Genomic DNA, 10,789 nt, shown 5'->3' with positions numbered 1-10,789 from the left:
CTAAGTGGGAGCCACAGGCAATTCAGGACAGCACAGTGTGGGGAGCACTGGGTTCTGGGAGAACCTGGAACAGGGGTCAGGGCTTGAGTCCCCTAAATCTGAGGAGACCAGGAGAAACTTCCTGAAGGAAGTAAGGCTTGAGCAGAGGCTAGAAGCAGAGGAGTGGGGCAAGTGTTGGAGGCAGAGGAGACGGGTGACACACAGGACATGTTCTTGGACTTCACTAGCAAAGCATGCTCTTAAGGTGTGGTCAGAGAAGGGTCAGCAGGAGCGGGTCCCCGTGGACCCTGAGTCACATTAAGGAGTTTGGGCTTTGTCCTGAAGAAATCGAAGGGCTGCACGCAGCAAGAGCAAGATTGCCTTGACTGCAGATTGGAGCATAGATTGGAGGGTCTAGCCTGGAAACCTGCAATACTCCAAGTGAGAAATGAGAAAGGCCTGCACTAGACCGCAGCAGTGGAGTGGGAAAGGAGGCTGTGGCTCTCAGAGACGTCTAACAGAATGGAGAGCTGTTGAAGAGCAATTGGAGGTGGGCAGTGAGAGGGAGGTGTCTGGGGTGACTGTGGGTTGTAGAGAGAAAGCAAGTTAGAGGCAGAAACAACACCTAGCTTTGGACAGGTGGGTTTATGGTGCGGTAGGAGGACATCCCAGAGGGGAAGAGCAGAAGACAGCCGAGTGCTTGGTCAGGAGCTCGGCAGAGCGCTCCGTCCTGCGTGGAGCCTGGTGTTTTTATGCCAAGGGCAGGGGTTATTAACTACCAATTACAGATAAAGCTCAGAGAGATCCAGCCGCTTGTCCATGGTTACATGGCACTGGAGCAAGGACTTGGACTCAGATCTTTGGATTTCAAGTTCTGTGGTGTCCGTGACCCCCAAGTCTAGGGCTCATTCCCCGCCCCCAGGATGGCCCAGCTTCTGGGAGCGGAGCGGGGAAGGTGGAGGAACAGGTATCTGAATATGTGTCTCTTCCCCATGTGCCTTCTGCCTGAAGTTGCATTTGCCCAGAACATACAGGCAGGGGCATCTCTGGGTGGCTTGGAGATGTTGGGAGGCGAGAGAGAGAGAGAGAGAGAGAGAGAGAGAGAGAGAGAGAGAGAGAGAGAGGCTTGTCTCTTGGTAACCACAAGCCCTCAACCGACACAGTCAGCACGGGATGTCAACAACCATGAAGCTGGCTGTGATGAGGCCCAGAGAGGTTCAGGAACTGAGGTTCAGGAACTGAGGCGCTGCCCCCCACACACACACCTGACGAGCTGCTTCTGTCTTTGCAATATGTTCTGCACCAGAGCGAGCCTCCGTCCCAGGTGTGGCTGAAGGTACCCACCAATCAAAAATAAAACGAGCTGAGCGGGGACACGACGGCCCAGAAGGGAGGGCGTGTTCCCGTCCAGTCCTCGAGAGAAAAAGCTTGACTTAGCTCCAGTGAGCACGTCCTCGGAGAAGAGGCCTTGGCGCCCTTCTCAGTCAGGCCTTCCCATCCGCTGCCTCCCCGGGCGTGTGTTTGTTTGTTTTAGTGGTTTTGTTTTTGGTACGTGGATTTGTCTGCCACTAGACAGTAAGCTTCATAAGACCCAGACTGGGCCTGTTTTGTCTAGTTGGCATGTTCCCTACCTCCTGACTCATATTTGTCAAATGAATGAGAAGTGAATGAAGTGCCCCTAAGATGCAGGCTCTGGGCCTCCCCGCGAAGGCTGGGCTCTGGCCTGTTTACTGCATGTGCTCCAGCTGCCGAATGTCACTTTCAGTTCTGCAAGTGGTGGTGGTGGAGGAGGAGGCAGGGCACACAAAGAGGTCCCCCACCCCCACCCCCACCCCCACCCCCAGGAAACAGATGGTGAAAATGCTTAACACATTGCTGCTTCCCTCAGCACCCTCCTGTGCCCTCACCCTCCTGCACCCAGCCGCAGCCCCAGATCCTTTTTTCCTAGGGCTGAAATGAAATCAGCCAGACGGGCTCTGCTAGCTATTCTTCTTCCTTCTAACTCTGCTAGGAATCTGCGGGGAATGAGCCCTAGACTTGGGGGTCACGGACACCACAGAACTTGAATTTTTTTCTCTCTTCTCCACAAACTTCCCTGTCTTCCTCCATTCTCTTCAACTTGTACTGACACTTTTTAAAAAAATATATTTTATTAACTTTTTACAGAGAGGAAGAGAGAGGGATAGAGAGTTAGAAACATCATCGATCAGCTGCCTCTTGCACACCCCCTACTGGGGATGTGCCCGCAACCAAGGTACATGCCCTTGAGCGGAATCGAACCCGGGACCCTTGAGTCCGCAGGCCAACGCTCTATCCACTGAGCCAAACCGGATTCGGTGACACTTCTTTTTTTAATGCTCCAAAACCATTTCTCAGGTTATAGCTTAACTCACTGTCCTTCAATCCAATAGCAACACATTCCTACGGTGGGCCGGGCACTGGACCAGGTGGGGGGGGGGGTATACGAGTGAACACGACATGAACCCTGCCCTCTAGGATTCACAGATGATGGGAAGAAACAGGCATGCCAGTCCAGTCCGCAGTCCCAGTGTGGAGAGAAGCCCCATGTGGCTGGAGAACCAGGCCGGAGCTTGGGAAGTAGGTGGCTTTTATGGCAGGCAGCTGATGGGGTGGGCCTCAGGAACCCTCCTTTCTGAAAGAGGGGAAGGCATTCAGGTGGCGGAGGTGCAGAAGGAAAAGCACATTTGGAAAGAGCTGCGCATGTGTGAGCAAGGACCGTTGGAGCCAACATGGGAGCTAAGCCGCAAAGGCAGGTGGGGGCTATCCATGGAGGTTCTTGAATTTCAGGTGAGGAGACTGATCGGAACCCAGTGGGCAATAGGGAACCATGGAAGGTTGATGAGTTGTGGAGTAACAGACTCGGAAGGTTAACAGGACTGAGGGCTGTGAGATGCCTTGGTAAGGGGAGACAGAGGCAGGGAGACCAGTTAGAGAGCGCACTGATGGGCTGTCGGAGAGCAGAGGGGCGGAAGGAGACAATTCCCCTGGGGCAGTGGTCGGCAATCTCATTAGTCAACAGAACCAAATATCAACAGTACAACGATTGAAATTTCTTTTGAGAGCCAAATTTTCTAAACTTAAACTTCTTCTAACGCCACTTCTTCAAAATAGACTGGCCCAGGCCGTGGTATTTTGTGGAAGAGCCACACTCAAGGGGCCATAGAGCCGCATGTGGCTCGCGAGCCGTAGTTTGCCGACCACGGCACTGGGTGATGGCTGGTGCCTCTTAACCGCCCTGCAGCCTGCGGTTGCTTTGCCTTCCCCACTTCTCTTTTTGTTTTCTGGTTTTCCCCAGTTTAAGCAAAGAAGGAAATTCACAAACATCAACTAGCGGCTCCCCCTTCCTGTTCCTCCTCTGCCGCCGCCGTGTCTTGGTATCTGGAATCCCTCTGTAGGGTTTGTGGCCAAGAGATGTCTTTTTTGCTCCATCCCTGTCTTCAGATGCCTACCCCCTGGGTGGAGGGAGCTGTGCCTGAGCAGGCGGTTTGTCAGTAAATCATAGACGTTGCCAGTCTCCAAGGGACCTGCAAAGGGAGGGAGACTCTTCGGGAACTACAAGACCCACACAAGTGGACAGCCTGAGATCTGTTGAGGGTCAAAATATTCCCCCGGCTCAGAGAGAGAGGATCAGGGAGCCCCATCTACCCCACACAGCTAGTCGGTGGAGAAGGTGGGTGGCCAAGGGTTTTGCTTTAGCCTCATGCTCCAGACGTGGCACTTGGAGAAGGAAGAGCTGGGACGCGGTCCTGGAAGACCATCTGAGTCTCCTGGATTTGCCGTGGGGGAGCAGTCCACCCAGAGAACTCTGGAATTTTCTCAGGGGGAGGGGGGAGGATGTGGAGTCTGCACCCCATTTTCCTTGCACCTCTGGGGCTCTGGACAGTAGTTTGGTGTCAACATGACGTCCGTAGCACCCCGGAGGGCTCAGCGTTTCAGGGAATTCCCAGGCCCTGCAGGAGACTCCGGAGGCTGCCGGGACCTCACAGACCCCGTCTGGCCCTCCCCCGGGGGCGGGGCTCCAAGCGCCAGGGCTCAACCCCGGCCCCCGAAGGCCACTGAGTCCTGCACCTGCTTGGCCCGGGACGCGCCATGGGACAACTGATGGCCAAATTGATGGGCATCTTCGGGAAACAGGGTAAGGGGCGCACAGGGCATCCAAGCGATCGCTTCGATCCGGCTCCCACCCGCGTATCCCGGGGTTGGGATGCGTTGGGACCGGGAGGGTCCTGCATGGGCGCTCCTTGCCTGATGCGCAGGCTCCCCTGCCCCTTCCCTGCCTGCTCCTCGCGGGCCGCGGATTTCGGGGCGCCCCAGGGCACAGGGCTGGGCGAGCCGCATTCCTCGGGGCAGAAGACCCCGCCGCCGGTTTCTTGCGATGGTGACCTCGCGCTCGATTCTTTCCCCAGACCCTCCAGGTCTTGACAAGCCCTGAGCTCCCCGGACCCTTTCAGACATCACTTTTCTGGAATTGTGGAGCGAGGGAGGTGGGGCTGGTGTCCGGGGCCGTGGGAAAGAAACCTGTCCTGTTGGTGTCCCCTCCCCCCCTTTTTGGGGGTGAGTGGGAGATGGGGGCAGGGGAGCAGAAGTGGTACCATGGGGAAGTCCCCCAGCCTGCTGGGGACACTTGCGTCCTTCGTGGGAGGTCTAGTGGGTCACACAGTCCCTTGGTCATCGCGTTGGGCCCTGACCCTGCCCTTCCCTCGGATGCCTCCAGAGCACAAGGTCATCATCGTGGGACTGGACAATGCAGGGAAGTCCACCATCCTCTACCAGTTGTAAGTGACTCCCGGGGTGGGGGGCGGGGTTTGTGCTTGTCCACCAGACTGACAAACATGTGGGCCAATCACCGGAGCGCTTCCCTGGGTTCCCGGGAGGAGTGATTTGGGAACGCTAGTGGGACCTTCCTGGGATAGTTCAGTGGCCCCTCGACCTGGCACTCGAATGCTGCTCGGTATGGGCAACCCCACTGCGCCCCGCCATCTACCCCCGGCCCCTGCCAAACTCGGCTCCCGGCTGACGCTGGTGGGCAGGCAGGTTCTCCCCGCCTCCCTGCTCTTCTCTGCCCCCTAGCGGCGGGTCCCTTCTTTTGCACTCCTGCGCGCCACCTTGGCCTCGGCCTTCCTTCTGCAAACCCTCAGGGAGGGCCAGCTTTGGGTCCGCTGGGCTCCGTAGCTCTTGGTCCGGCAGAGTCTGGACCCACATGTGCTGAGTAATTACCCATCGGAGTTTTCCCCGAAATTCACTCCCTGGATGGTATCTCTCCTGTTCTGGAGCCTCCAGAGTGTTTACTTAGTTCAGATTTTCCCCTGAAAAAGTGACACCTAGAAATGGTTTTTAAAAATTAGAAGAAAAGAAAAACCCTAACAGTACAGGAGTATACAGCGAAAAGGAAGTTTCTCTCTCACCTCTCACTCCAAGAGCACAGGGAGTTACTTCCCAGATCTCCTGGGCCAGTGGTCGGCACACTCATTAGTCACCAGAGCCAAATATCAACAGCACAACGATTGAAATTTCTTTTGAGAGCCAACTTTTTTAAACTTAAACTTCTTCTAACGCCACTTCTTCAAAATAGACTCGCCCAGGCTGTGGTATTTTGTGGAAGAGCCACACTCAAGGGGCCAAAGAGCCGCATGTGGCTCGCGAGCTGCAGTTTGCCGACCACGGTCCTGGGGGAATTCCTTTCGGGTGAAAGGGTGTGTGTTTTCTGTCACTATGGCCAGAGCACCTTTCGGATGGCCCTCACGTGTGTCTGTCTCGTTTGTCTAATCCCTCGCTACTCAAAGTGTGGCCCACAGACCAGCAGCGATGGATCATCCGGAAGCTTGTTAGAAGTGCAAAGCGCTGGGCCCCAGCCCAGACCCTCTGGGTCCGAATCTGCATTTTAATGAGCCTCCTAGGTGACTCAACTGCATTTTAAAGCTTGGGGAGACTGCTCCATTAAGTCTCCCCTCTCTGGGGTCCAAGCCAGGGCAGGACTTGGTCTCACTCCTGCTCAGCAGAGGCTCGGTCCACCCCGGGGCTGATTTCTTCTGAACTAGATTCAGCCTGACTTAGGAGCAGAAAGGTCGGAGGTGAGAGCTGGGAGTGAGCGGGGCTGAGCTCGTGGTCGCCTCTCCTGCTCCCCCAGCCTGATGAACGAGGTGGTCCACACGTGTCCCACCATCGGCAGCAACGTGGAGGAGGTTGTTCTGCGGAAGACCCACTTTCTCATGTGGGACGTAGGGGGCCAAGAGGCGCTGCGCTCCACCTGGAACACATACTTCTCCAACACGGAGGTGCGGTGGGCCCGGGGCTGGCGGGGCTGGCGGGGCTGTGTGATGGTAGTTAGCTCCGTGACCTCTCTGAGCCTTGGTTCCCCGCTTATGGCCTCCCTGAGTCGTTGTGAAAATGGGATAATAAACCAATAGCTAATGCATGCCGGTCAAATACTTAACACAGCACGGTGCCTGTGAACATTTTTGAATATCTCCTCGCAGCTTTGTCTGCTTGCTGGCACTTTTCCGTTTGATGCCCTGGAATGGGGTAGACCCTTGTTTCCGGGGGTTTTACTTACTCACCCTGGGAGCAGCAGAATTCAGTGGTTTCACTCCTGGAACGAGAAGGCCGAGTTTAAGTCCCAGCACTCCACTCACCGGATGTGCGGCTGAGGGCAAGATATGTCACCTTGGTCCCCCTCAGTCTCCTCATCTGTAGATGGAGATAATAATACAGTTGACCCTTGAACTTTGAACAACATGGGTCCACTTATAGGTGATTTTTTTTCAATATATAGACAGACAGCCTTCTGCGTTCCGGGGACTGGCATTGCGGTTGGGAGTCCACATACGCTGAGGGCCAACTGTATGCATTGTCCTATGCCGTTTTCTATAAGGGACTTGAGCACCCCTAGATTTTGGTATCCACAGGGCCCCTGGAACCAGTCCCCTGCGGATACCGAGGACTGAAGTTTTGGGGAGTCCAAAGTTATATGTAGATTTTCAGCTGTGTGGGAGTCGGTTGCCCCCATCCCTCACATTGTTCAAGGGTCAACTTCAGTTTCTGTTCCAAAGGGCTGTGGTGAGGCCTAAACGGACTCATGAATGCCCAGGGCATAGCCTCTGGCATGAAATCTGAGGTTATGCTATGTATTCCCCACGTCTGGTTGGAAAAGGGAATTAAAATGGGACTAGAACAAAAATAAATAAATTTAAGAAAAAAAAACAAAAAAAGCAATGGGACTAGGGCAGCGAGATCTCGAGACTGGACAGTTTGTTTTCCGTGGGACTCGCATCAGGTAGTGCAGAGGCCAGTGGGGAGCACGGCTGGGCAGAGGGCACCTTCACCAGAGAGAAAGCCCACCACTCATGGTTCCCCTCTGCTGGCCAGTTCATCATCCTTGTGATCGACAGCACGGACCGGGACCGGCTGCTGACCACTCGGGAGGAGCTGTACAAGATGCTGGCCCATGAGGTAAGCCCCCTGCGGTTGGGAGAGGGCCCCGTGTGCCCCCTGTGTGACCCCAGCTTGCTCACTTGGCCTCTCTGAGCTTCATTCCTGATGACTCCGTCTCTGAGAGCCTCCAGCTCAGCAGCGTGGGCAGGGCTAGCTTAGCTCCGATGAAGGGCCATAACGCCCTCCGCACAGTTGACCACAGAAGCCAAAGTTGCTGGTCCAGGTTCTGAAACCATGTCCCACTCACGGTGGGACCCCGGACAAGCTGCTTTGCCTCTCTAATTCTGTTTATCCAGTGATAAATTGGGGAGAATCATCAAATTCCTATGTCACGGGACTGTCAGGGATTACATGAGCTGGTTTGGAGGCGTCTGTGAGCTGTCAGTGTCACTTGCAGGGGTTGCTATGTTGGGACAGGCCCCCATGCCCACCCCACTTGGGCTCGGGCTTCTCTTGCTGGGACAGCAGGGGACACTCAAGGGGCACTGGGGGGGGGGGGAGGCTGGGCCCTGGGAGGCTGACTGGAGCTGGGCTCCTCTGTCCACAGGCTCTGCGAGATGCTTCTGTCCTGATCTTTGCCAATAAGCAGGATCTGAAGGACTCCATGACCACCGTGGAGATCTCCCAATTCCTCACCCTTAGTGCCATCAAAGACCACCCATGGCACATACAGGGCTGCTGTGCCCTCACCGGGGAAGGGTTAGTGGCTGTCCCGCCTGGACCTCCTGGGACTGGCACCAATGAATGACTGACCATCAGAACATGCTCCTGCCTCTCCTGTCAGAATCTGGTTCACAGCCAAGTCCGTTGCGCACCTCCCCACAGCTGAGATGCTGTGGGTAAGCAGGGAGCGAGAGAGCCCCTGCTCTCAGGAGCTTGTTCTAGGGGGGTGGAGAGGCGACAGTCCACCCCCACACACACGTTTTAGGTACTCATAAGTGCTATGAAGAACGTGAACTTGGACCACAGTGATAGAGGGGTGGGGATGGGTCTGGTTTAGCTCTGGTGGTGAGGGACAGCCTCTACTAATGTCTTTTGAGCTGAGATCTGAATGAAGAGGAGGTAGCCATGGGAAGACCTGGGACAAGCCTTGGAGGCAGAAATCACAGACTTCTTTTGACCTTGAGTTTACCGACTCAAGAGGAGGGTGATTAAATCTACTCCTTCCCAGAGTTTCTGTAGAGAGTAAGTGATACTGTTCATTCATTCAACGTGTATTAAGCACCTACTTGTGCCAGGCACTGTTCTAGGCCCCTGGAGAAACACCGGTAAACAAAACAGACAAAAATACCTGCCCTCATGGAGTTTACTTTCCCGTGGGGGAGGGGGTGGGGGGAGACGAAACAGACAATAAAAATAAAAATAAAAATAAAAATATATGTAGTAAGTTAAAAAGTGCTAAGTGCTCAGGGGAAGTCAGGTAGGAAAGAAGATTGGAAGTACATGGCAGGGGGCGGGGGGATGTGAAGGCGCTAGGTCACGGTCATATAGAAAGGGCCTGTATCCGGTCTGGAGAGAGCCCGTCCCTTTAAAGAAGGGGAGGCTTTGGTCAGGTCAGCCAAGGAACCACACATTTCTGGTGGTCTCCTGCTACCTCCTGGGTCAAGAGAACCCCCTCACCCCCCAGTCACAGTCAGTTCAATTCAACCAGCATTTCCTAAGTACCCCCATGTGCCATGCACTGTACCCCCATGTGCCATGCACTGTACCAGGTGCTAAAGACATGACCAAGACCACCCTATCCCCCCCCCCCTTTGCTCTGGTGTCGCTAACAGTCTAATGGGAGATCTTGCTTATGGGGATCTCTTCCCAGGCCTTTGAAGTCACCCTGGCCCTGCCTCCTTCGAAGGAGTGGGTGGGGAGGGGGCACTAGAGATTTGCCCAAAGACATTGCTAAGGTAGGTCTCCAGGCCCCTTCCTTAGAGAAGTCCCGCTGATTCCCAGACATCCAGAGGCCTCTGTACATCTCCTTCCTAACCTTTATTACAGTATGTAGTTATGGAATTATTTGCGTGATCATTTGTTTAATATCTACCTCCTCTGCTGGATGTAAGCCCCAGAGGGCGTGTCTGTGTTTTCACCGGTAACCACAGTGCCTAGCACAGTAGCTGGTGCATAGCACACACTCAGTCTGTTTATAGTATTGACTGAAAGATTGCTGTAACGTCAGTTGCCCCATTCAGTTGGCTTTGGGCAGGGGCTGGAGGCTTGAAGGCCATCATCCTCCTGGGATATACTGACCCTTGCTCCGTCCCTCCCGTCCTGCAGGCTGCTTGCTGGGCTCCAGTGGATGCAATCTCGGGCCACTGCCAACTGATGTCCCAGTCGGAGGCCAACCAGGAACTTCAGGGTTTAGCATGGACGACTTGGGTGGAAAACCCAAGTGACTATTTATTACTTTTCTACGATTCTCTCTCTGGTGGGAGTAGGCACAGCGATGGACAGTGAGAAGCCACTGCCCACCTAACTCCCCACAGAGGAGCTAGACTGTATACCCCGAATTGCTGCAGACAGGACAGCAGGTGAAGCTGCCCCGCACTCCAGGGAAGCAGGCGTCCTTCTTGGAGACGCCGGGAGATGTTGGGTGGGTTAGGGAGTGGAGCCTCCTCCCCTCAGTTCCGTAGGAAAAATGGAGGGGCAGAGTAAGAGACAGGCTTTCTTTCCTAGAACCCTCCCCACCTCCACCCTCCACCCTAAACCCCTCACCCCCACCCCAGTTTTCTGGCCCCTCAGCCATCTTTGGGCAAAGGATATTCTAGAAGGTAAAGGGAGTGGGCTCAGGGGAAGGAAGGCAGACCCAAAAGCAGCTGGGAAGGGAGAGGGAGTGGGACTGGGAACAATTCTTGGCACTGCAGGGAGTTCCACTCCTCCCACCTTCCCATTCCCTGAGGTGCTGGCTCGGCTCCGACCACAGCTTTTGCGCTTAAAGCCACACCAACTATGCCCTTAACTCCCAGTGTCCTTCCAATGTAAATCCCACTCCTGCCAAGTGACCCAGGTTTCCAGAGAACCCGTGTATCTTGTTTGTCTTTTTGTATTGATTTTGTTTTGCATTGTATTAGAGTTTTAAATTTTTTTATAAAGGTGTAATAAATGGCATTGAAAAGTACTCACTTCTTATTTCTGCCTGCTTGAGTAAGGGTTCTTAGGGGTTGGAAAAGCTCAGGGTCTTATTTAGGTTGAGCTGGAGACAGGATGGAAACGCAGGCTGCCCTATATACAGGGAGCAGCGCTATTACCCCACAAGACCAGGGATGGTTTTCCTGAGGCGTGATTGTGAAGGAAGAACTCAGGAATTCTAGCAGGCCCATTAAGTTATTCTGGCATAAGCCTCAAATAAAAACACAAATTAATACCA

General features: G+C 54.4%; 1 protein-coding gene across 1 annotated transcript; it reads left to right on the top strand.

Annotated features, from left to right (window-relative positions):
* The first annotated feature begins 4,707 nt into the window (after positions 1-4,707).
* Positions 4,708-10,521, top strand: ARL5C (ADP ribosylation factor like GTPase 5C). The gene is made up of 5 exons (XM_028128759.2): positions 4,708-4,775; positions 6,128-6,275; positions 7,366-7,449; positions 7,979-8,130; positions 9,700-10,521. The coding sequence occupies exons 2-5, from the start codon at positions 6,132-6,134 to the stop codon at positions 9,746-9,748; spliced, it is 429 nt and encodes a 142-aa protein (XP_027984560.2). The 5' UTR covers positions 4,708-4,775; positions 6,128-6,131; the 3' UTR covers positions 9,749-10,521.
* Positions 10,522-10,789: the final 268 nt, after the last annotated feature.

The sequence above is a fragment of the Eptesicus fuscus genome, chromosome 20 (assembly GCF_027574615.1).
Source record: "Eptesicus fuscus isolate TK198812 chromosome 20, DD_ASM_mEF_20220401, whole genome shotgun sequence".
Taxonomy (NCBI): Eukaryota; Metazoa; Chordata; class Mammalia; order Chiroptera; family Vespertilionidae; genus Eptesicus; species Eptesicus fuscus.
Note: the sequence above shows the minus strand (reverse complement) of the source record. Positions and strands in the feature narration are given on the sequence as shown.

Coding starts and splice junctions, on each gene's coding strand:
- ARL5C (XM_028128759.2), top strand. CDS start 6,132: ATGAACGAGGTGGTCCACACGTGTCCCACCATCGGCAGCAACGTGGAG. Junction 6,276..7,365: donor CATACTTCTCCAACACGGAG/GTGCGGTGGGCC, acceptor TCTGCTGGCCAG/TTCATCATCCTTGTGATCGA. Junction 8,131..9,699: donor TGTGCCCTCACCGGGGAAGG/GTTAGTGGCTGT, acceptor CCCGTCCTGCAG/GCTGCTTGCTGGGCTCCAGT.